At 39.6% G+C, this 27,440-nt stretch overlaps 1 protein-coding gene across 1 annotated transcript in view; it reads right to left on the reverse strand.

The window, feature by feature from the left end:
• Nucleotides 1-10,091: 10,091 nt before the first annotated feature.
• LOC108708044 (leucine-rich repeat-containing protein 75A) overlaps nt 10,092-27,440 on the reverse strand; it is a 154,240-nt gene continuing 136,891 nt past the window's right edge. Inside the window, exon 4 of the mRNA XM_018246323.2 lies at nt 10,092-12,448. Within this exon, the coding sequence (XP_018101812.1) occupies nt 11,929-12,448 (520 nt within the window). The 3' untranslated portion in view covers nt 10,092-11,928. The remainder of the gene's footprint in view (nt 12,449-27,440) is intronic.

Below are 27,440 nucleotides of genomic sequence, written 5' to 3' on the forward strand. Positions count from 1 at the left end.
CCCTCGCTCCTGTCAATATTTCCTGCATCTTCCCTCCCTTCTTTATCTGAGCTCAATGTGTTAGTCCATATCCGTCAGGCAAGTCTGTCTTGTGTCATGTCAATCTCTTGTTCTTATCCAGCAACAATACACAGATACTCTGGCAATATTCTCCAGCTCTGGTCGGTGTAATGTTGCCTATATCTCCAGGTATATAATTAGTTCTATCTACTGCTTTATTTTAGTCTGAATCCTTTTACTCTGAATATCAAGATGTAAAGACCGAGTGGCGCTAGTACAAATATAATGGAGAATACTAAATTCCATGTATAAATATTTCTATAGGTTTCAGTTCCCCAGGGATTTTGCGGCCCCTCGCCTTATGAATCTCATCGATGAAAGGTCGTTGTATAATCACAAACTCACAGGATTAATCACATCTCCGGGGGATTATAAGGGACTGAATAATGTAATAACTCTAATATACGAATCAAATATCCTGAAAGCCGGCTGTGTGTGTTTGAGCCAATTAGGGAAGTTCCTCAGCGTTGCTGACAACAATCATAAACAAAAGTCCTCTGGAACAACTGGTCGGTTAAAGGGGAAGTCTGCCTTTTAGTAAGCGGACTATAATTTAATTATAGATGACGCAGGCTGATTTTCAGCTCAATGTGGCATTAGCCTTAGAGTCTCAGATACAGAAATATTGTGTATGATAAACTTGACTCTGGTATCTCCCTTTGAAGGGAGGCGATGGAAATGGTTTGAAGAAAAGATGTAAATTCCTTTGGAAAACAATAAGAAGTAAAAGAAAAGATCTGCAAGTAGTGCTCATTAATGTGTGTCAATAAATATAATCCCAGCCAATTCTGCTCCTGTCCTTTTCTCTTATTGTTTAGCTGCGGTGGAAGGAGAGGCTTGATACCACTGTATTTCAGTCACGTTTTTGTAACTATTATCTAATTGCCTTAACATTGCTATAACAATCAAATACAGGTATGGGATCATCTGTTATCCAGAAACCCGTTATCCAGAAAGCTCCAAATTAGGGGAACACAATCTCCCATAGACTTCATTTTAATCAGATAACATTTTAAAAATGATTTTCTTTTTCTCTGTACAGGTATGGAATGCGTTACCCGGAAACCTGTTATCCAGAAAGCCATCTCCCATAGACTCTATTTTAACAAAATAATCACAATTTTTTTCTCTGCAATAATAAAACAGTAGCTTGTAGTTGATCCTGGATTGGTGCATCCCTACTTGTAATTGATCCTGACTAAGATGTAATTAATCCTTACTGGAAGCAAAACAAAGCCTATTGATTTTAATTAATGCTTTAATGATTTTTTAGTAGAATTAAAGTGAAGAGATACAAATTATGGAAAGACCCCTTATCCAGAAATCCTTAGTTCCCAAGCATTCTGGATAACAGGTCCCATACCTGTACATATAGTGTAGAGGTTACAGTTGTGCCAAGGTTTGGTGATGTAAGTGCAGTAATAATGTAACATACATAGTAACAGTAGATTAGGTTGAAAAACAGAAACACCCATCAAGTTCAACCTTTTAGTCTAAATTAAATCTACTGAACTGTCACCATATGGAAGTTACAGTGTCTAATTCTAAGTCAAGGTTTGGCTGGTGCCTGGTTATTCCTCAGTATCCCCTGGGCTTTACGGCTTATGATCTGAAGGGTGAATGAGGGGAAACAGATCTGATTGCGTCAGTGTTTCCTCTCCGACACATATTAGCTTGAACTGAAAGCCGTTATCATAAATGGTTTTCTGCCCAAGAACACAAAGAATGATAGTGCAACTTAATTAGTACAAGAAATCCCCTAGCAACACAAGTAACCACAGGGGGAAAAGATGTTTATCTTTCTGTATCTGTCAGTATAAGAACTGCGTTTCTGAAAGCAATTATGAGAATATTACTGGATTACTACTGTGTTATGTATTGTGGCTGGAACTGGGGATCTGTCAGAAGTTTATTATATATCAGACACCCAGTACTACACACACTAAACCAAGATGATGCAACATGTCTGGGTGCTCACTGTGAATAACTAGAACTAAACTAGAATCTAAACACAGATGCACTTTCTTTAGCCTGGGGAAAATATGAGTCCAATTAAAACTGTTATTCATTACATTTTATTAATTATGTAATTAATGTTGGAGGTGAGATGAGTCCCTTTTTGACTCATATACTTTCAAACCACTGCAATTAGTGGTTGCATTTTACTTCACTTTGAGTGCATCACCAAACATCATTTGAAGTTTATTTAAAGTCCTTCTTCACCAATTTAGATTTATAACCACATATAACCGTGTAAAGGTATGGGTTTCGTTATCCGAAAACCGTGATTCATCACCCGTAGACTCAATTTTAAGCAAATAATTCAAAACTGATCCAAACGAAGATATAATGAATCCTTATTGGAGGAAAAACAATTATATTGGGTTTAATTAATCCATTAATTAATTGTTTAAATGATTTTTTAGTAGACTTTAGGTATGGAGATCCAAATTATGGAAAGATCCCTCTTCCGGAAAAACCCCAGGTCCCAAACATTCTGGATAACAGGTCCCATACATGTACTACAGCAAGGAGGGTGGAATATTTCAGACGTATGTATAGTTCCTGTGATGTGATGTAGCATGTGATGTACTGATACAAGGTGGTGCCCCATTGTACATGAGCCCTAATGATGGTTTCAGAAAAAAAGTTGTAGTTAATATGAAGCTCAACATGTTACAGATCATTGTAGTCAATAGGAAGCAGCGTGAGATTTACACCATTCTGCAGGGAAAAGTAAAGGGGGTCAAATGCTCTGAGGGTCTTAGTCCTTGATAAATGCAAAAGACCATGGTACATACTGTTACATTAAGTCTTATACATGGACCTGTTGTCAGGGATCTCTAATAAATGACTGCAGAAAACTGCATAAAGGCCAAATGGTCTTTTTGGGGCTTGTAAGATCTTCAGAGGCATTAGGGCATTGTATTCAGTAGGAAGCAACACTTCTACCTGGCAAAAGGGGGAGTGGTCAAATGCCCTTGAGATTGGAACAAGTCCTGATGCATGTTGTTACTGATTATATCTCTATGGAGCGGTGTGTATGTAAAGGAGATGTACTGTAGGTTGCTCTGCAGCAATTAAGTGATAATCAAATACTAACTGTCTACTGTAAGATGCAATAGACAGTCCCTATTAAATGGGTCCATGGGGGGAGTACAGACTGATCCTCTGTGTACCTGAAATGCCAGGGCCTACATTGAAACTCAGTCCAGGCCTAACATTGACATAGGAGCTAACACTTGTTTTTACTAAAACCCGAATTTATTATTAACATTTATTTATATAGCGCAGCATATTTTGCAGCGCTGTAAAGTAAATGTGTTGATACAACTATATTAAATTAATTACATACATAGAACATATGGAGTTACACACATCACAACCAGTAATGTACAAAAGGTGAGGAAGGCCCTGTGCAAAAAGAGCTTACAATCTGAAGGGAATAAGACACAATGTGTGGGAGTGAACAAGATAAGAATTAAGTGAGTGAGAGATGTAGTACTGTATGTGGTATTGCATTTGGTAGTTAAGCAGGTGAGGGTAGGCTTCTCTAAAGAAGTGCGTTTTAAGAGATCTTTTGAAAGCAGAAAGGTTGGGAGAAAGTCGGACAGACCGTGGGAGAGAATTCCAGAGGAGGGGTGCAGCCCTTGCAAAGTCTTGAATGCGAGCATGTGAGGAGGTTATGAGAGAATAGTTGAGTAGCAGGTCAGTAGAGGAACGTATTTAGCGGTTGGGAAAGTATATAGAGATGAGTTCAGAGATGTAGGGTGGGGAAGAGTTATGAAGTGCTTTGAATGTCAGGGTCATTAATTTGAATTTAATTCTGAAAGTTAGTGGAAGCCAGTGTAGGGATTGATAGTGTTGCAGGGCAGAGGAGGAGCGGTTGCTGAGGTTTATGAGCCTCACATCAGTGTTCATTATGGACTGGAGAGGTGACAGTCTCTGGAGGGGAAGGCCAATTAAAAGAGAGTTACAGTAGTCTAGATGTGATATGATGAGAGAGTGAATAAGAATTTTGGTAGCATCTTGGGTGATAAATGATCGTATTTTGGATATGTTCCTTAGGTGGAAGTGACATGATTTAATAAGTGACTGGATATGAGGAGTGAATGACAGGGCAGAATCTAGGATAACCCCAAGGCACCGGGCCTGGGGAGAGGGGGTGATAGTGGAATTGTTAGCTATCATGGATATTTCCGGGATGTTCTGGTGTTGGTTGGAGGAACGAGAACCATTTCCGTTTTAGAGAGGCTGAAGGCCACAATTTGAATATAAAGGACCTCGACAGGTCTGAGATGGCGGATTTTTGGATTCTGGCTTTTTGCAGCATCGGTTTATATTTTTCCTCAAAAATTCGAGTTTTGCCCCAAAAAGTCAGACCAGAAAAATTTGAGGTTTAATAAATAACCCGTATTGGTATCATGGAGTAAAGTGGGTATAATTTGCTCCATTCTGGTGACCTAGTCAGGTATTAGCATTCATATTCCTCCACAGAACTAGAAGCTAACTGATTATTGGGCAGAATTCTGTCATCTTATTTCATAAAACCATTTATGCCTTTTTAGTTAAGTGATTCCCCAATTGCACTAGTAAACATGGATTCCCTTGACTCAGTTGTGGCCTTAAACAATAAGCAGTGTATTGTGCTGGAACAGAACATGTTGTTGTGCTTCAGGTTAGCCAATTAAGATCCTGTGTTTGCTCAAGGTTAGTAAATGAGTGTGTGTGTTGCTCCTCTCGTGGTAAATCACTCATGTCTCTGCCTGCAGTTACAAAATTAGACACATGAAGGTTCAATAAATCAAGACTGTTGCTGGTTCCCCTGTTGCTCTGTATATGAGGGGAAATTGGCTTCCCTTAAGATTAGTGCATTCATCTGTAGCTGGGGGGGAGGGGGAGTAAAATGACTCACGCTTGAAATAAATTCCCCAGTCGTTTACTAAATGATCATTATTTTCCTTCATGGAACCTACAGCCAAGCTGTGTATCTGTAAAACAATATTATCTTTTCTTGTCTTAGGTTTTAGTGTCAATAGATGGTAAATCCTGCCCAAAGTGCAGATATTCATATTTTTATATATAACTCAAGCCTTAGGGCAGAGACACACGTGGAGATTCGGGCAGATTAATCGCCCTGCAACAAATTGCCTCTTCTTCGGGCAACTAATCTCCCCGCACTGCCTTCCCGCACTGCCTTCCCGCCGGCTAGAATCTAAAATTGCTGCGTTTTCCGAAGTCTCACAAGGAAACTTCGGAAAACGGAGCACTCCGATTGCCATCTCGCCGGCGATTCCGATTCTAGCCAGTGGGAAGGCAGTTCGGGGAGATTAGCTGCTCCGAATAAGAGGCAATTTGTCGCCGGGCGACTAAATCTCCCCGAATCTCCACCTGCATCTCTGCCCTTAGTGGCGCTATCTGGCGTCCTAGAGTATGTGTTTAAAGCAGATATTAATGGAGATAATTAGTTTCATTATAATGACAGTAGGGTGGTGATTGTAGGTTCAAGACTGGCCTCCCCCCTGCTTGAAGCCTATGATGATGCTGAGCACCAACCCGCCTTGTTTGTGAATGGCTTTCTTTGGATCTACTGGCTGTACGTGTCGGGCACATCTTGAAGATGATCCAGTATTTCATTCTCACTATATAGGGGTATAACATGAAATAGGGGGTGTTCTTTCATGAAAAAGTGAGTTATTAAATGTATTTTTGCTATGGGCAACAACACCATTGACGTTTGTCTCCAGTGTTAATACATATGACCCATGTTGTTCATTCCATCATCTTTCCTTCCCGCCTTTATAATCAATTGAGGTCACTGACATCCAGGCAATAACTTGGTGCTGTGATAATGAGCATTTATTGTTCCTCCTGTAGGCAGCTGGAGGTGTGTGAATTGTGCCGTGTGAATAACTACAAGATTTCTATTATGAAGCAAGAAGAAGAAGAAGCCTGCTAGAATCAGAACTTGCTAGGTGTGTGCCGTTTTGCTTACTACATGAGAACATCCCCCATCACACATACTTCGTGGCTGGCAAATTTTTGCAGGGGATACAGAGAATAAGAAAGTATAATTTGCAGGGCAGTGAATGAAGTTTGGATCCAGACAATTCAGATTAATTCTCCAGTTATCCTCAATATCCTTATCTCCAAATTACAGCACAAAAAGAACTTTCTTTGCAGCAACTATACCACTTGGTGCCAGTATGGTAGGGATCGGCGACCATCCAAAAATAGACAGTATAAAAGACGTAACTGGTGCATCACATTGGGGGTCATTTATCAACACTGGGTAAATTTGCACTTGGGGAACATCCCATACCAACCAGTCAGTAATTAGATATTTTTTTAGCCAGCATTTGATTGGTTGCCATGGCCCACTGTCTAGGTACAAACTTGCCCAGTGTTAATAAATGACCCCACAAGTACAAATGGCATCACCCTTGTGTGTTTTTTGCATCATAATGCAACATCTTATTCATGACGTTTTTATAAGTTACATGCATGAGGAGTGTGCTGGAAAGTTTGCATTATTGGTGCAATAAACACCCAGGGCTTGAGGAAGGTTCATGGCTTCTTGCATTTGCCCTGTTGTGGGCTACATCTTTCATAGGCACACATAGAACATATAAGAGTGGTTTTAATACGGGATTGTGAAGGCAAGACGTTTTCCATTCCATTTTCTTTTCGTAGGTTGATGTTTTTTAGTAAATCCCCCCATTTACAGAACTGTGGCAATTCCCTCTGTCTGTTTCATTTAGGAAAATACCGATCATAATGATCTGATCATTTGGGAATGCTCCTCCCATATGTTTCTGCCAGCAGGATCATTTCAAGGATAGCATACACATCCAGCCAACTCTTATTCAGAAATTCTGATGATTCCTAATTGCTCCTATCAGACAAAGTAGTCCTTTACATTCCAGTTATAATAGGCTTGTCCTCAACAGTATGGCTCCAAGGAGAAATAATTCACAATTATCACTGCATGAAGAAAGACTTTTCTTGTATTAACCCTTTATAACTAACGTATATGAGCAGAGCAACACTTGTTTTGAAATTCAATCCCATGACATCTTCAGCTAAAAAAAAAAAGGGGGAAATTGCAGAGACATTGGACAGAAATAAACTTATAGTGGCACCGACCATTTGTTTTCAAGTCTGAGCTTTTTGTGTGTTTTAAGCAAGTGGCGTTTTAGTCTAAGTATCAGCTGACCTTGATAGCATTCGCTACACAAGCAGATTAAGGCAGTTAAAGAGGAACTCCGGCTTCCAAAACAAAATTTGATAAAGAGGCTCACATAACACAGAAACCCCTAATATACCCATCACAGTTATCGGTTTCTTTAAAAAGTATGAATAAATGCCATTTTCTATGCTGAAATCCAGCTGTTTAACAGTTCTTCTCTTTCTGCATCATTTGAAATCCTGGCAGGGAAGGCGGGACTAAACACTGATGTTACAAATTGTAACAACTTCTCCACAGTTTACAGACAGCATGCAGGAACTACATAACCCACAATGCATTGCACTATGATGTTCCATTCCTTATTGAAATCACGTGTGCAGGGAATTGTGGGGTTTGGAGGATGCAGGCTGAGGACAGATGGCTGTTGATACAAAGTAACAGTAGTCAGCCAGCTCAGCAAAGTAGTCAGACAGATCAGCAGGAGAGCAAGGGCTAGGCCTAGGGAACTGTTCCAAACCATTAAAAATCATGAAAAGTCTGCATATTTTTTAATTGATGTATATTGCAAAGTTGCTTGAAATTATGTTTACTTTTCAAAAAGCTTAAGTTATGTTTGTGTTGGGCTCCCCTTTAATAAATATGTTTTTTAAAGCTTCAGATTCTGAGGATCTAGACATCCTTAAATCCTGGCTGATGGATATACATAGGGAGCAGTCGTTCATGTATCTTTAGGACCAAGCATAGTAGAACTCATTTTAAAGGAACAAAGACAGGCAAAGACACTGGATCTCGTGCAAAGTTACAAAAGAAACACTCCAAATGCGATAAAATGCAGAAAATGCAAAATATGCACAAGAATGAGAAAAAAGGATCGAAAATAAACAGCATAAAAGTGAGGCAGAGAAACTGCAAAAAGTAAAAGACCACAGTGTATTAAGGGTGAAATTTTATAGAAAAAGTAAGATTGGGTAATAGAGGGGGTAATCTAGAAGGGTTGTTAGCAAAAAGAGAACTTTTTTGGATTTTTTATTTGCATACTCGGTTACCACTTGGGTTAAACTACGAGTTTGATGTAACATGTTTTACGTAAATTATAATGTGACCAGCTATGTCTACAATGAGGTGGATGTATAGAAGTATATGGGGCAGTTAAGAGAATGTGATATATATTGATAATAATATTAGGAGGAAAATACAATATAATGGGGCAGTAATTGCCATTTAAATACTTGTTTAAGTGTGGATATCCTAATAAAATGTTTGTGAGATGAAACAGAGTATAGGCAGAAAAACAATGCTAATAGGACCAATTTGATATGTATGTTGCTTTAAGAAAAGAGACGTGAGGTGGCAGCACGTGATTGGTTTTAACGTTTGGGGAGGGATTTCCTGGGGTATAAATTTTGTGACCAAATGTAACAACAGTAATGCCTATGAATAAGTGCCTGTGGGTGCGAAACGCGTAGGGCGGAGTATCGGTTGGTCTGTATGCCTACTTTTTTAATATTTATGATGAATAAAAAGTGATTTTTTAACTTAGAGAATTGACTGGTTCTCTTCTTACCTCACTAATCGTTCCTTCAGTGTCTCCTACAATGGAGTAGCATCATCTCCCCTACCTCTTTTTGTTGGTGTTCCTGAAGGTTCTGTCATGGGCCCCTTATTATTCTCCCTCTAATACTTCCTCCCTCTGCAAACTAATCAACTCATATGGTTTCCACTACCACCTCTATGCTGATGACACTCAAATCTATCTCTCATCTCCTGATCTCAACCCAGAACTCCTAACTCGGGTCTCCTCCTGCCTGTCTGCTATCTCTACTTGGATGTCGCAACGCTACCTTAAATTAAACCTCTCTAAAACGGAAATGGTTCTCTTTCCTCCAACACCAGAACATCCCGGAAATATCCATGATAGCTAACAATTCCACTATCACCCCCTCTCCCCAGGCCCGGTGCCTTGGGGTTATCCTCAATTCTGCCCTGTCCTTCACTGCTCATATCTAGTCACTTATTAAATCATGTCACTTCCACCTAAGGAACATATGCAAAATACGATAGTTTATCACCCAAGATGCTGCCAAAATTCTTATTCACTCTCTTGTCATATCAAGTCTAGACTACTGTAATTCTCTTTTAATTGGCCTTCCCCTCCAGAGCCTATCACTTCTCCAGTCCACTTCCGCATTCAAATTAGTGACCCTGACATTCAAAGCACTTCATAACTCTTCCCCACCCTACATCTCTGATCTCATCTCTATATACTCACCCAACCGCTTACTTACGCTCCTCTACTGACCTGCTACTCAACTATTCTCTCATTACCTCCTCACATGCTCGCATTCAAGACTTTGCAAGGGCTGCACCCCTCCTCTGGAATTCTCTCCTATGGTCTGTCCGACTTTCTCCCAACCGTTCTGCTTTCAGGAAATCGCTTAAAACGCACTTCTTTCGAGAAGCCTACCCTCACTCTGCTTAAGTACCAAATGCAACACTACATACAGTACTACATCTCTCACCCACTTAATTCTGATCTTGCCCACACCCACACATTGTGTCTTATTCCCTTCCCTTTAGATTGTAAGCTCTTTTGCACAAGGCCTTCCTGCCATGTAACTCCATATGTTCTATGTATATAATTGGTGTGACTTTACAGCGCTATGAAATATGTTGGCGCTGTATAAATACATGTTAATAATAATAATAATAAATAGAGTCTATGGGAGATGCCCATCCCGTAATTCGGAGTTTTCTGGATAACAGGTTTCTGGGTAACGGATCACATACCGGTAGCTAGAAAAAGACCAAATAAAATACAGTCAAGACCCACAGGACTTGCACCTTGAAACTGTGCACTTTATTGGGAAAAAAACACATACAAATGTAAACATGTTGCTTTGTTGGAGTATCTGTACATCTATACATTTGTATAGTTATTATAAACTAACGTGTGAGTTATAAAACTGTTCTTGTTAGAAACAGTGTAGTTATAATGAGAGTAGTAATGACTAGTAAATCCGTTGAACCAGTCTCTCAGGACTATACGGATAATGTGGACAGTAATAGTGAACTCTATACAGTAAATCTATAATTGAGTAGCCTACAATATTTGGTCCATTTGTCTCCCCCATATGAACAGAGGATTGGTATACATGGTATATCACATTATATATGTTTAGGTCTCCTCATCCTGTACCCAGAAAAAATGCTCAAAAATCAATTTCTATTCCAAAATTGTCCAATAACATGGATGGGCCGCTGCTTCACAAAGAAATATAAGGTTGCGTTTTTATGCAAGTGCAAAGTTACACCATAAAGGCAAAGTAAACCCAAATATATTGCATAATAAAACGCATCTTCCAATATATATTAATAAAAACATTTGATTGATTTGAAGTTATTTGTAAATGTAACTGACATTCACAGTAGTATCTGTCTGTCTGTCCCTTGTTGCTCCTCTCTATGCGGGTACTAGTCATATTCACTCCGGCTAAGATGCAGAAAAACGGCAGTGATAATAATGGCTGCCTCCTTCACCATCTGTTTCTGCCTATATTTGACTTAAAAATAAACGGCTCATGGCAGGCAGTCGGCACATACCTATCAGGAAGGTGAAGTCTAAGCTTTCCAGGTAATCTGCCATTATCTACTGACATTGTAGGCTCATTTACAAGCACTGGACACATTTACACTCCTCTGTATGGGTTGCTCTAATATAATAACTTTATACATATGGAGGAGGCTATATTCAATTTGTATCAAATTGAAGTTGTGTGCATTGGGCAATGCAATAGTGTCAGGTACATCTTACCTTTGCAGCTGCAATTATAGGGCGAAAAAGTCACTGCATTGTGTGTAAAAAACATGGCAACTTTTGTGTGAAATTGCACTTTGCACGATGTACTTGTGGTTGTTAAATACCTTTTTAGTAACACCCCTTTTCCCCTAGTCTGTTTGACTTGACTTTGTGATGCCAGGTTTTTCACCTCTTTTTGAATGATTCGAGGATCACCACCATGCACTTTTCTTTTTGTTTCTCTTTAAATAAGTGAGAAGAACTGCATCTAGATGTATACAAAGTTAACCTAGAGGCTGCAACTGCAGAGAAACTGGGATCAAAATCCTCCGAGATTAGAGAAGATTTTGGGGGAAATTGCCCCATGCTTATATCGCATTTTATAAATTGCTTTTTATTACAGGAGATGCTGTGAAATCATTCTTTGATTTGGTTTCCATTCCATTTTCTGCTGTAACACAATAGAAATGCACTGTTCTGTGTATGTGTTTATTTGCATACATAAGGGAAGATGTTTGGGGTTCTCTATTCTGCTGCCCCCCAGCTATAGCTGAATTACAACTTGGTATTGTAGTAGCTTTAGGGTCACCTATTGGTCACCTTGTCCTGAATTCTTCCAAGCCAATATTTAACTTCTGCAGGTTGTCTGCCTACTGAGCAATCTGAAGCCCTACTTATTAACTCATCCCCAGCAAGCCAGTGTTTTGCTCCCAAAATTTCTGATTAGAGTAATTCCTAGTGGCAAAAACACCTTGAAAAATAATCACATTTTAGAGGTGGTTGCTATACAAAGTCTGGAGAAATAATGCTTTATAAAATTGGTTTTGCCGGATTTGGACCTCAGTAGCCATAATATTACATATCTATATTAGGAAGCATTCGGCTAGCTTTTTGGCTTTGAACTGTGTTCACACACTCCACCTGTAATTTCATCTTCTTGGTTCTCTACTGACCCATCTTGGTTCTCCAGTTCATTGAGCTGCCCCTCTCCAAATTCTAGAATTGTTGGCAAATTTCCCTGCTTGGGGCAGCGCTTCTTGAGGCTAACTAGAAATGTCTGAGGAAGAGAGAATATGTCCACATTATTTCCAAGGTCAATCCAAGTCATACTAGGGAACTTTTTGGGATCTTTCAGAGCTTCAGTCAATTCCCTCAGGATGGCTTTTGTCAAACGGTTTCCATTGAGAGATAAGGTGGAGAGGTGTGGGAGGGAAGTAATAACAGGCATTAACTGGAGAAACATTTCGTCTGTGAGTTCAGTGAAACAGAGTTCCACGTTCTCCACGTGCTCTGAGTTGGACTGGAGATATAGTATCACACGTTCCAAATCTTTTATGTTGAGCGGAATCCCAGAAATATCCATGGTGCCTTCATGGGGCCTCCCAGACAATATAACTTTCAAGCTGAAAGAAAACAAGAAACGAGAATTCAGTTGAGGCCTCCATTTGTTTCAATGAAATGATGGAAAAACCACAGCAGAATGTTCATATACAGGCACAAGGCCACAGGTACTGTAGTCTGCTCTTATACAGCTCATGGAAAGCACAGGTTTTACTTAGTTCCATTTTTTGTTATAGTATTGAAGTATTTTCTCATAATACACAGAAGCCATGAATATCTTGCAAATTATATCCTTATAAACAGTGACTAGCGATGTCATCAGTTATAAACGGCGACTCACTAAAACGTCTGTATTTTAATAAATAAAGTACCTCCTGTTGCAAAATATGAGGATATCAGAAGTCACCTCGGAGTTCCACGACCTGTATATGGTCATGAAACTCCTCGGTAACTTATAATATCCTTATATTTTACAAGAGGGGGTACTTTATTCACTATATAATGCTCAACTTTCAAAAGGTCATATGACTCAAGCGGCATCACTAAGCTCCGTTTATAAGAATATATGTACCATGTAAATTGGAGGTGTGCTAACACTCTACAACGTTTTTAAGCCATGCCTGTCAGTTTTAGCCACACAAACTTTTAAGGCTACTTACTTTTAATGCAATGTATGCATCAAAAATTCTTAAAATTTCAGTTTTATGACACAGTGGCTCCAGAAATATATGACACTGTGACCCATATATATCGCAGCAGAGTGGCCCCAGCAATATATGACACTGTGACCCAAGTATATCGCAGCACAAAGGCCCCAGCAATATATGACACTGTGACCCATGTATTTTGCAGCACAGTGGCCCCAGCAATATATGACACTGTGACCCAAGTATATTGCAGCACAGTGACTTCAGCAATATATGACACTGTGACCCAAGTATATTGCAGCACATGGCCCCAGTGATATATGACACTGTGACCCATGTATATCGCAGCACAGTGGCACCAACAATATATGACACTATAACCCAAGTATATTGCAGCACAGTGACCCCAGCAATATATGACACTGTGACCCATGTATATCGCAGCACAGTGGCCCCAACAATATATGACACTATAACCCAAGCACATTGCAGCACAGTGACCCCAGCAATATATGACACTTTGACCCATGTATTTTGCACCACAGTGGCCCCAGCAATATATGACACTGTGACCCAAGTATATTGCAGCACAGTGACTTCAGCAATATATGACACTGTGACCCAAGTATATTGCAGCACATGGCCCCAGTGATATATGACACTGACACTGTGACCCAAGTATATCACAGCACAAAGGCCCCAGAAATATATGACACTGTGACTCGTGTATATCACAGCACAGTGGCCCCAGCAATATATGACACTGTGACTCGTGTATATCGCAGCACAGTGGCCCCAGCAATATATGACACTGTGACCCATGTATATTGCAGCACAGTGGCACCAACAATATATGACACTATAACCCAAGTATATTGCAGCACAGTGACCCCAGCAATATATGACACTGTGACCCATGTATATCGCAGCACAGTGGCCCCAGCAATATATGACACTGTGACCCATGTATATCGCAGCACAGTGGCCCCAACAATATATGACACTATAACCCAAGTATATTGCAGCACATGGCCCCAGCAATATATGACACTGTGACCCAAGTATATCACAGCACAAAGGCCCCAGCAATATATGACACTGTGACCCATGTATATCGCAGCACAGTGGCCCCAGCAATATATGACGCTGTGACCCATGTATATCGCAGCACAGTGGCCCCAGCAATATATGACACTGTGACCCATGTATATCGTAGCACAGTGGCCCCAACAATATATGACACTATAACCCAAGTATATTGCAGCACAGTGACCCCAGCAATATATGACACTGTGACCCAAGTATATCACAGGACAGTGGCCCCAGCAATATTTGACACTGTGACCCAAGTATATCACAGCACAGTGGCCCCAGTGATATATGACACTGTAACCCATGTATATTGCAGCACAGTAGCCCCAGCAATATATGACACAGTGATGCCAGCATTTCTTGGTACAGGGGCCACTAGAATAACAGTCTTGAACCACAACAAACAAAACTTTGGGTTTCTGATTATTTTAATGTTGAAAGTTGTTTTTCGGCAGCTGAAGAAACACTTTTGAAATGGAGTATAATAAAACAATTCTTTTCCCTTTTACTGCAGTCAATTTCTTCTGCAAATTAGCATCTGAGGTGCCATTACGTGTTTCACTTAGTGAAGTAAGAAGATTATGTGTGACTGGATAAGAGCGCATTACCAAAGTGCAAAGATTTTCCCAAAGTGCATTGAAATAGGTTGAAGCTATGCACCTGAATGTGCAGCATCATAATCCTGAGAAGTAAGCACTTAGCTACCTTTGTTCTACTGGTACAACCGCCAGCTTTAGTGATGCATCAACACACCATTAGAAAAGGCTGCTACCTGCTCTCAAATACAGTGATGAGGGTTAATCACCTCCTCGTTCCATAAGGAAAGCTTTATGTTTCATAGATGTGGCCTTTTCCCCATGTCAATAAAAATTCAAATGCTACCCCATAATTACTGCTCCAACAGCAGTTTTGTCAAATCTATGGCCGCCCACCATCCTCTTTCATTTGCTGTACAGGAATGGGGCTAGTTTTCATTTCTATACACATATGCCTCACTAGGGGGGACATGCCAAATGTCATACATTGAATGGCAGCGTTTGCGTGTATAGAACTTTATTACTTACTGTATCCCTTTGTTTATCAGAAATGGTGTTAAGGGCAGACGGGCAGATTCGGGGAGATTTAGTCGCCTAGGGACTAATCACCTCTTCTGCGGGGCGACAATCTCCCCGAACTGCCTTCATCTTGCCTTCCTTCTGCTTGAATGAGAAAACGCCAGCGCAATGGACTCGCGGTGCTTCACTTCGGGTGATTTCGGAAATCGAAGTGCCATGAGTGCATTGCGCTGGTGTTTTCTCATTCAAGTAAGTGGAAGGCAGGATGAAGGCAGTTCAGGGAGATTGTCGCCCCGCAGAAGAGGCGATTAGTCGCCAAGTGACTAAATCTCCCCGAATCTGCCCGTCTGCCCCTACCCTTAAGTGTAATAGACTATCATGTAAACATGAAACAAACCCAATAGGCTGGTTTTACTTCCAATAAGGGTTAGTTATATCTTAGTTTGTATCAAGTACAAGGGACGGTTTCATTATAAGAGAGAAAAAAATAAATCAGCAGAAAAGAAGATGGGGAGCTACTGGGGCATCTTTGGAGACACAGATCTTTACAGCTAAAGGGTTGTTGTTGCTTTGCACCGGTATAGAAGCCCAAAACATAATGTATAACATTTCTGACCTACTTCTTTAATTAAACTTTAATTTTCCTTTAAAAGGTGAACAACCCCTTAAATGATGGGAAATCTAAACTTTTGTAAACATTCTGAGAAAACGAGACTTGGGGTCTACTGTAACCCGAGAGCTGTAAGTCTGCAATATAGAAATGTTGCGACACTGATATAACAAAATACAACGAAACTCAATAACGACAAAGGAATTATCTAAGGAATCAGCCCCTTGCTTTGCTTGCTGAGACAAGTTCAGCATTTTGGGCAGAATGGTAGTAAGTACAGTATCCAGTGGCCCTGCTTCAGACGCTCTCCTGGAAAATACATGAGAGCTGGAGCTTCCCTCTGCATGTTAATGACAACACAAGGAGTATAAATAGCCGACTCTAACTATATCTGAAATGCAGAGGTTTAAAAACAGATTCAGAGCTGGTGCTATTCTTAGACCGAAAATGGCTAGACTTGGTATTAAAAAAAAAGAGAAGGTAATTATCAGTTCTTAAACTATATTTGTATCTGCTGCTAGAAGCAACGAGCATAATTTTCATGCAGGAAGAAAGGCAGTTTGCAAGCGCTTCTCCTTCATTCTTCTCTCTCTATTAGGTCTGCACGTTCCCACTGGCTACAACAATCATTCTCTCGTCCTTGTGTTTTTTTGCCTAAACCCTATGAGGAAAGAAAGCAACTTGGAACTGGAAATGTCCTCTAGGAGAAGATAAAAATAACATTTACATAAGTGCTAAATATTTTCCACACTGCGTCGTCGATCTGAAAGCTTCGGGTTCAACACCTATGAAATTCACAGTCCTCCCACTAGATGTCAGCCTGAATCAAAAAGATGATGACACAAGGGCAAACTTAATACAGAAATAGCAGCAAAAACAATGGAAACACCAAACTATACATGAGTATTTTTAATTATAAAGAACTGGGCTGCATTTTGCCTTTAGAACAGCACCTGTCTTTGCTGGATCTATGTTATTTAGATGTCCTACTTCCTGATAGCAGGGGAACACCCTATGTTTTCTAATTCTGTATAGCTTACAACTATATGTTTTCTAATTCTGTATAGCTTACAACTATATGTTTTCTAATTCTGTATAGCTTACAACTATATGTTTTCTAATTCTGTATAGCTTACATCTATATGTTTTCTAATTCTGTATAGATTACAACTAGGGCTGCAACCTGGCCAGTATTTTACTGGATGGTAAAAATGATGCCAAACTTGATGCCAATATTATTAATAGCGAAAAATTTAAAAAATATAAAAATACAGGAAGTTATTTTTTTTTCCAAAAAGGTGGCAACCCTATTTACAACTAAGGCAGCAAACATTTTCATATATTTATTAAACTTATTTCAGAAAGAAACCTATAGGTTATAGCAGGTAGGGCCTGCTAATCACTATGATACTACAGGCATTGGATACGATACCCGCAAACCTGTTATCCAGAAAGCTCAGAATTCCGGAAAGACTCAATTTTATCCAAATAAGCCAAATCTTTAAAAATGATTTCCTTTTATTCTGTAATAATAAAACAGTACCTTAAAAGGGATTGTTCACCTTCCAACATTTTTTCAGTTCAGTTGGTTTCAGATAGATCACCAGAAATAAAGACTTTTTCCAATTACTGTCTATTTTATATGTGCGACTGTTTTTCTAATATTGAAGAGTAAAGTGTCATATTCGAAAATTGTTCTAAATTGATACATTTAGTTGATACATTTCTTATCTTTGTCCCTGCTGAGCAGAATCTCTGGGTTTCATTACAGGCAGCTGTTAGAATTGATACAATAGTTGGCAATACTCCAGAGATGTTTCTGAGAAATGTATCAACTAAATGTTGCAGAATTGTAACAGTTCAGAATGTGCACCTGGATTACTGAGCTGTCAGACTCAAACACCAGAGACAGGGACGTTAAACATTAAACTTTTTGGAAAAAAGCTAAAAAATTAAGTAATTGAAAAAGTCGTCATTTCTGTGAAAACAACTCAACTGAAAAAAGTGCTTGAAAGGTGAACAACCCATTTAAGGTATGAAGATCCAAATGACAGAAAACCCCAAGTCCCAAGCATTCTGGATAACCGGTCCCATACTTGTATATGTTCCAGGGGTATTGAAAACATCCAAAATAGCATTGCCTCCAATGTATACAGATTGCCCTGCAGCCTGAGCTCCCCAGTCCACTGCTTTGCATTCCCCTCCAATCTACACAATAACTAGCTACATGCACTCAGTGCCCTGTCACATTTACATAAGTGATACATTATGTATAGATAATCTATGATTAATAGATTAAATGGGCTCTCTTGTCCAGAAACCCAATATACAGAAAGCTAAGCTCCATTATTGGCAGCAAAACAATTGGATTTATTCAGAGTTTAACTGTTTTAAGTAGATCTAAGGTATGGAGGTTCAAATGACTGAAAAAAACCCCAGAAAACTACAGGCCCGAAGCATTCTGGATAACAGATTGTATACCTGTACATTTGTTTTTGTGTTAACACTTGGAATTCAAGTGAGGTGGCCCAGTCTCTGGCTCAGTACACTGTGCTCCTGATAATCCTTTTTATTCTCTCCAGGCTGTTCCTGATATAGAAGTCAGACAGTGCGTATGAATGAGCTTACTGAGAAGGATCAGGCAGACCTGCGCTGCACCAAGCTGTAACACTTATTCAGGAATTAATTCAGAATTACTGACGTTTCCCATGGAGTTTAATTACTGTCTCCATCCCAGGAGCAGCAGATGCACTGGGGCCTTGTAAGATCTGGCAAAAATGTGAATATTCAGTTTGAAATAGTACATACACAAGGTCCCTTATATAGTTGGAAAAGCATACAGTTTATCAGGGATGAATACCTCCCAACATTTGAAAAACAGAAAGAGGGACAAAAAGATCTGGCGCACGTAGTGCAGGTTATGGAAAGTTTTAACACATTTCTGGGGGTTTTAGGGTCAGGTTTTATGTGTAATTACAGTTTTGCTAATGAAGGTGAATTGCCCTTTATACTATGAGTCTCAGTTCTCCCAAGACACCTGCTTATCTTAAATAGCTACAATTTTCTTATCTTATCTTAAATTGTTACAAATGTATCTAAGTGCAGCTGCCGATTATTTTTCTGCCAAAAGCCTTTTATTTAATTACATTTCAGAAACTTTGTATCTTTTTCAGGGTGTTCAGTGCAGGAGATCAAAGAGAAAGTCAGGACATTTTAGTAACAATCTTGGACTGCAGGTTGAGCTGTCAAAATCGGGATTGTCCCAAGAAAAACGGGACAGTTGGGAGGTATGGGTATGTAATCTTACATTTCAGTTTACAGTTAGGGTCAAATATTTAAAATGTGTCATATTATAAATAATCAGGAGAAATAATCAGCTTTATAGGAGACACACAGCATAAAATTCCCCTAATCTTGGGAGCAAAAATGAATACTATATGGTGGTAGTTTTAAACTGAGCTCAAAATGATCATCATAAAAATAGCCCTTTTATTGTAATTGACCATAGATCCTCTCTGGTCCCTTTCGGTGTTTCAAATGAGTGGTGGGTGTGTCCTAATGGTCCTTGTCATAAGCACATTAGGAGAAGGGTAGCCAATCATAACCCTGCATTGACACAGACATAGACAGGCTGATGTTTCTCTCCTAGCTCCTGATTGGCTGGCATCCTATAGTCCAAAGAGCCATAGGATCTCCTAAAATAAAACATTACAAAGCACAACTTTTCTAGGTCCATTTCTTTTATATTTAGAGGGGTATAATGCACTAGCACATTCTTGGTTTTACAAAATATGTAATGCATTTAAAGAGAAAAAGAAAATACCAGTGTAAAACCTATGAGTTTATTATCTGACAGTAATACGTGGGGTCTGGGTGCTCATGCACCAGACCTACAGCTTGAGGTGGAGGTATCCAATGAAAGGAGAAAGACAGCAGGCACTAACAGATTCCACAAACAGGCTTGTAAAAAAACTGAAAACTTTATTTAAGAGCAAAAATGTATCAATACATAGCCTTACTCGTTTTGTGCCGGCACATAATCATAGGCTTGGACAAAAGGCAGACCGGGATGTCAGATATATATCCCACAATGAATTTTTCAACCGCACACATCCTGATGAAGGGACGGTGTGTATTCCCCCCAAAAACTTTGATTATTGGTGGCATAATAAAAGAGGTACATTCCCCCACTGCATAATCTGGAGTGTGTGCGGTTCCGTTACTAAACGTAGATATATATCCCAGACTCACCAATCACCAGAGAACATCCATTAACCAATGCAGTAGAAAAGGGGAGGGGCATTAAAATAAATGTGTGTTCTTTTTTCCATACTTATAATAAGAAACATTGGGCATATACATTGTGGACCTTAGAATATGCCGCTACTTTGCCTGTGGGATGATCAATTAGATAAACCTATAATCAGTCTGAGCACAGCCTTGAACACAGTGCTAGGAAATGTAAAATAATAATATATGGAAGTTACCAATGAGCAAGTGTCTAATTAGTCATGTCAAGGTTTGGCTGGTGCCTGGTTATTCCTCAGTATACCCTGGGCTTTACGGCCTATGATCTGAAGGGTGAATGAGGGGAAACAGATCTGATTGCGTCAGTGTTTCCTCTCCGACACATATTAGCTTGAACTGAAAGCCGTTATCATAAATGGTTTTCTGCCCAAGAACACAAAGAATGATAGTGCAACTTAATTAGTACAAGTAATCCCCTAGCAACACAAGTAACCACAGGGGGAAAAGATGTTTATCTTTCTGTATCTGTCAGTATAAGAACTGCATTTCCGAAAGCAATTATGAGAATATTACTGGATTACTACTGTGTTATGTATTGTGGCTGCACAGGGACTGGGGATGCCAAACTCATACAGGAATGAGTGCTAATGCTTATATGTTCTGCTTGCTGTGTAATGTACACTTTCAATGGTACATTGTGGCCAAATAGGAAACTGGAATTTAATACATTATGTTTCATTCATTTCTGCCAGTGCAGTGATGTTTTCTCCATGGTTTTTTTCCCACAATACACAAAGGGGGCAATGCGCTTGATAAAATTGCACAGCTCCTGGTGCAGTTGCATCTGATTCGCACATTTATCAAGGGAGTCAAATAAAACTCCCATGAACTGGAAATATGACCAATGCAAATCTATTATAAAAATCCAATTTTTTAAACTCGGGTGAATAGGATTGAACCGAAAACTTGAATCGAATTCGAATTGGATTTGATTTTGAATTTTAAAAACGTGATGTCAGGAAGGCTGCAAACAACTCCAAATTGATCCCTGGACATCTCCCATAGGGTAAATTTATCAAAAAGGGAAGTTCTGCCACTAGAGTAAAATTCCACAGCTCTCAATTCTTTTCTATGGGATATTGAAAGGCGTATTTATCAATGGGTGAAGTGAAAATCCACCCTTTGATAAATACGCCTATAAAAATCCCATAGAAATGAATGGAGAGTGGCGGAATTTCATTCTAGTGGTGGAACTTCACTATTAACTTCACTCTTTGATAAATATACCCCATTGACTTAAACAGCAATTCTGCAGGTTTTAGGTGGAGAATTGTCGAATTTGAGTTCTTAAAGGACCAGTGTATGATAAATCTCGAAAATTCAATTTGAATTTTTTGAAAAACTCTAATCAAATTTGAATAACTCCCTAGTCAAAGTTGACAGTTATGACCATAGAAAAAACTCAAATATTCAAATTGCGAATTTTCAATTCAACCCTTGTTAAATCTGCCCCCTAGTTGCAAATCAGGAGCCATTGCACAGAAGTCTGTCGGGGGGGGGGGTAACTCCAGGATTCCCTTCAATGGCAACCTGGGCCCTGGTTAACAGAGGGCTCCAGACCATGGGGTCCACTACCTTAATAGCCACACTACAAAAATATAAGCGCCAGCTGCATCTGCTCGCAGTCGGCAGGCACACACTCATGCAGGGAGGGGTGTGGGCCCTGAGAAAGATTCTGTGTGTGCTGTGCTCCGCCGAATGTTTTTTTGCTGTAGGGGGCCCGGTGCTCTGTAGTTGCACAGCAGTGCTCAAAAGGGAAGGAAAAAGACTGAGCAGCACTGAACACAACAATAAGGACGTGCAAGGAGCACATCTTGACACAAGTATTTCGTTAAAGGACATGTAAAGGCTACATTTTCCTAACATGTATATAAGTTGTGCATATCTTCCCCACCCAAACCACATCATTTGTACTGCATATACCCCCTCTATTTGCCAGCGTCATCACATTTTCCTGAAACAAATAGCTCTCACCCGGCGGCCATTTTCCCTCTGACACATTATCAGCAACATTGGCTGTGACTGATTACATTTTTGTGTATGTGTGTGTGTGTGTGTGGGGGGGGGGGGGTTACATGTCCTTTAAAGTTGTTTTATGCACAACTGACTGTGGGAAATTGCATGGACTGCAACTGCACTTTTGGACATACATGATCTTTACTGTATTTTACAAAAGGTAAATGCAAATAACAGCAACTGGGATATAGTAATTATTGCAAGTAATTATTATTATGTTTTGAAGCCAGGATTCTAAAAGCCTACATTATTGATATATATTTAGAGAAAGTATGAGGGATTGCTCGCTTCACAGTTAAAAAACTATAATATCTGGAAGAAAATAATAATAATAATAATAATAATAAAAAAGTATTTTTGAAAGGCTACAGCTGAGCAATTGTTGCCAATCTGCAGAGCGCTGTGGGGTATATTGGTGATATGTAAATAAAGGGTAACAATAAACATCAAATATTTGAACTAAACTCATTACATACAGAGTCCTGAACAACAACAGATAAATGTTTACTGTCAGTGGTCACGATCTGGTATAGAAAACAAGAGCGGACACAGCTGGATCCATGTGCCAATATGATTTTACATGTTATTGAAACTGTAATAGAATTATCTGTCATATTAACAGGGGCAATTTTTAATGCAGGCAGAGAAAGCATTTGTTGTAGCCCACAACATCAAAGGAACCCCTGGAGGAAAATAGTTATGAAAATTATTAGAGACACATAAATGTGGAACAATGTTTTAGTAGATACATCCAGGATGTCCAGCCACTGGCCCCATCAGCTGTTGTTGAACTGCAACTCCCAGCATACCACCATAATAATAATACGCTCTTGGTGAAAAGACAGTACTTGTTATGATTATATTAGCTTCATCAATACATTTTGGACGCACACTGCAGGAACTCCTCGGCGCAGTATAAGATCAAAGAAGAACCTTTATTTCATTAAAGGGATACTGTCATGGGAAAAAAAACATTTTTTCAAAATGAATCAGTTAATAGTGCTTCTCCAGCAGAATTCTGCACTGAAATCCATTTCTCAAAAGAGCAATCAGATTTTTTAATATTCAATTTTGAAATCTGACATGGGGCTAGACATATTGTCAATTTCCCAGCTGCCCCTGGTCATAAAGTAGTTAAAGAACAGGTCAGCCAATGTTCTGCCCCTGACAGCAACGTACAAAAGTTATGTCCGACCAAAGCTAGTGACAGTCTCCCTCTGAAAATTGTACAATCGGCAATACATGCAGAGATATTATCGGCAGCCAACAGAAATCTTTTAACCTGTCCGATCGATCAAACGACCGATCTGCGCCGGTCGAAAAATGTTGGGACTCTCCACACACGGTCTGAAAATCGTACGAATCCTCGATTTGTACGATCAGATCTTTGCGTCTATGGTCAGCTTAAGTTGGGAATTTGGCAGCAAACTGGAAAATGAGGTTCAATGTTGATAAATGCAAGGTTGTGCACTTTGGCAAAAATAATATAAATGCAAGTTATACACTAAATGGCAGTGTGTTGGGAGTTTCCTTAAATGAGAAGGATCTAGGGGTCTTTGTAGATAACACGTTGTCTAATTCTGGGCAGTGTCATTCTGTGGCTACTAAAGCAAATAAAGTTCTGTCTTGCATGAAAAAGGGCATTAACTCAAGGGATGAAAACATAATTATGCCTCTTTATAGGTCCCTGGTAAGGCCTCACCTGGAGTATGCAGTGCAGTTTTGGCCTCCAATATATTGGGATATAAATAAGCTGGAGAGAGTGCAGAGATGTGCAGCTAAACTGGTTAGAGGTGTGAAAGACTTAAATTATGAGGGAAGACTGTCGAGGTTGGGGTTGTTTTCTCTGGAAAAAAGGCGCTTGCGAGGGGACATGATTACACTTTACAAGTACATTAGAGGACATTATAGACAAATGGCAGGGGACCTTTTTACCCATAAAGAGGATCACCGTACCAGAGGCCACCCCTTTAGACTAGAAGAAAAGAACTTTCATTTGAAGCAACGTAGAGGGTTCTTCACAGTCAGGACAGTGAGGTTGTGGAATGCACTGCTGGGTGATGTTGTGATGGCTGATTCAGTTAATGCCTTTAAGAATGGCTTGGATGATTTTTTGGACAGACATAATATCAAAGGCTATTGTGATACTAAACTCTATAGTTTGTATAGGTATGGGTATATAGAATTTATGTGAAAGTAGGGAAAGGTGTGTGTATGGATGCTGGGTTTTCATTTGGCGGGGTTGAACTTGATGGACTTTGTCTTTTTTCAATCCGATTTAACTATGTAACTATGTAACTATGGAATGTTACCAAAGGAAAAGTTCAGAGGTTCTAAGGAATTTGTCATGGGTGCCCTCTTTAGGGATAACAAAATACTGCACTATAAGAGATTCCTAGGATGAAGAGTTTCTCATCATATATGGTTAAAAGTAGTAGTTAAATGGGGGTTCAAAATGTCAAAGATGTTTTCATAATACACTAGAGATGCCATCTGGGCTGGGAGCAGTATTATACTTCAGGATTGTGATAGTTTGTTTCACTTCCTAATCATGAAGGGATTATCCCTTACGTCCCGGTGTTTGATGTGTAAGGCAGATTTATTGGATTAAGCTACCTGCTGCTTGCAAGGAGAAAGGGTAGCTGTTTGGTGAAGGTCAAAATAATACTAATGGAGTGCCATCAATATTTTGTGAGGGTGAGCTGGGTGAGCCTGAGCCAGACTTAATCTCAAATGGAAGGTTGAGTACATGTCAAGGCCTTTTAATTCTTTCACTGAGGGGCAGATTTATTACAATTTCAGTTGTTTTTTCCATAAAAATTAAAGAATTCGAGTTGTATTTTTTGGACAAAACTCACATTTTCGGGTTAAAAAAAAAAACTTGAATCGATCAAGTTTTTTTTTTTTTTAAATTTATATACCTTGACCCTGGAAATAGCGTGAATCTGAAAATACACCATCTAAAACCTGTCAGGGTTTTGTAGAATTCAATGGCAGAGGTCCCTGGAACCATTTGAAGAGGTTTTTTTGGAGGGTTTTGACCCGAAAACTGGAATCGAGAACTCAACTTTTTTCAGACGAAAACCCGATCAATTCCAGTTTTTGGGTTGCAGCACTCCAACTTGCACAATTGGGATTTTGCCATTCGAGGTCATTCGAGTTCATTCAAGGTAAAAAAAATAGTCTAGCATTCGACCTTTGATAAGTCAGCCCCTAAATGTTTATCTGTTTTATTACACTTTAGAGTCAAATTTTTGGTTGGCCCATCTAATTGATGTGTCAGCCTCGCCAAGCTGGAAAATTTTTATTTTGATGGTTAAATCATCGATTTAACGGCGTGTGTCAGTAATGATTAGTTTTGTGAGTTTGTTCTAGAGTTGAAAGCCGTGGCACCAATTGAGTCTTGTTTTTTTAGAAACAAGTCATTTTTGTGTACAATTTAGCAAAATTCAATAGGAAACAAATATGGAGTACCTCCAATTTCTCTTAATTTTGGGATTAAAAGAATGCCAAGTACAAGATCTATTCACTGTTATAGAATAAATGCATAGAATAAACACTAGAACAAACATACAGTTTATTCAGTGGTTTGCAGCTTCCCTTTCATTCAAGTAAACAACTTACAGTATATGAGCACTTGAATCAGATTGCCTAAACCATAAACAATTTATCGTGAAATGGGATGAAAGATGTTGTTTTACTTCATGTTAGTCAATTAAGCTCCTGTTTTTCTTTGAGGCTGGTAAATGAATGCGTGTGGTCTCTAGAGATGTCGCGAACTGTTCGCCGGCGAACTTGTTCGCGCGAACATCGGGTGTTCGCGCTCGCCGGAAGTTCGCGAACGTCGCGCGACGTTCGCCATTTTGGGTTCGCCATTGTTGGCGCTTTTTTTTGCCCTCTCACCCCAGACCAGCAGGTACATGGCAGCCAATCAGGAAGCTCTCCCCTGGACCACTCCCCTTCCCTATAAAAACCGAAGCCCTGCAGCGTTTTTTCACTCTGCCTGTGTGTGCTGAAGAGATAGTGTAGGGAGAGAGCTGCTGCCTGTTAGTGATTTCAGGGACAGTTGAAAGTTTGCTGGCTAGTAATCGTTTTGATACTGCTCTGTTATTGGAGGGACAGAAGTCTGCAGGGGTTTGAGGGACATTTTAGCTTAGGTAGCTTTGCTGGCTAGTAATCTACCTTCTACTGCAGTGCTCTGTATGTAGCTGCAGTGGGCAGCTGTCCTGCTTCTGATCTCATCTGCTGACTGCTGCAATAACAGTAGTCCTTGTAAGGACTGCTTTTATTTATTTTTTTGTTGTTTTACTACTACTACTACTACTACTATAAGAGCCCAGTGCTATTAGTCTAGCAGTGTTGGGGAGTGGGACTGGTGTGCTAATCTGCTGCTCCTAGTAGTTCAGCAGCACCAACTTTAATTTTTTTTTTTAATATTCATTTTTTTTTATTTTACTTTTTTTTATTTTACTACCGCTGTAGTAGTGTATAAGTTGACCTTTTAGGCATTATTTGCCCTGTAGGCATTATTTGCACAGTGTTTTCTTCAACCCGCCATCTAGCTGTGTGACCTTGTTCACATTCTGTCTAAATATCCATAATATTACCGTCTCCAGAAAAAACACCGGAGTGACTTTTTTCAAGCAGCCATAATATATTTTACGTAATCCGTATCCACCGCTGTAGTAGTGTATACGTTGACCTTGTAGGCATTATTTGCACAGTGTTTTCTTCAACCCGCCATCTAGCTGTGTGACCTTGTTCACATTCTGTCTAAATATCCATAATATTACCGTCTCCAGAAAAAACACCGGAGTGACTTTTTTCAAGCAGCCATAATATATTTTACGTAATCCGTATCCACCGCTGTAGTAGTGTATACGTTGACCTTGTAGGCATTATTTGCACAGTGTTTTCTTCAACCCGCCATCTAGCTGTGTGACCTTGTTCACATTCTGTCTAAATATCCATAATATTACCGTCTCCAGAAAAAACACCGGAGTGACTTTTTTCAAGCAGCCATAATATATTTTACGTAATCCGTATCCACCGCTGTAGTAGTGTATACGTTGACCTTGTAGGCATTATTTGCACAGTGTTTTCTTCAACCCGCCATCTAGCTGTGTGACCTTGTTCACATTCTGTCTAAATATCCATAATATTACCGTCTCCAGAAAAAACACCGGAGTGACTTTTTTCAAGCAGCCATAATATATTTTACGTAATCCGTATCCACCGCTGTAGTAGTGTATACGTTGACCTTGTAGGCATTATTTGCACAGTGTTTTCTTCAACCCGCCATCTAGCTGTGTGACCTTGTTCACAT

The sequence above is a fragment of the Xenopus laevis genome, chromosome 2L, assembly GCF_017654675.1.
Source record: "Xenopus laevis strain J_2021 chromosome 2L, Xenopus_laevis_v10.1, whole genome shotgun sequence".
Lineage (NCBI taxonomy): Eukaryota > Metazoa > Chordata > Amphibia > Anura > Pipidae > Xenopus > Xenopus laevis.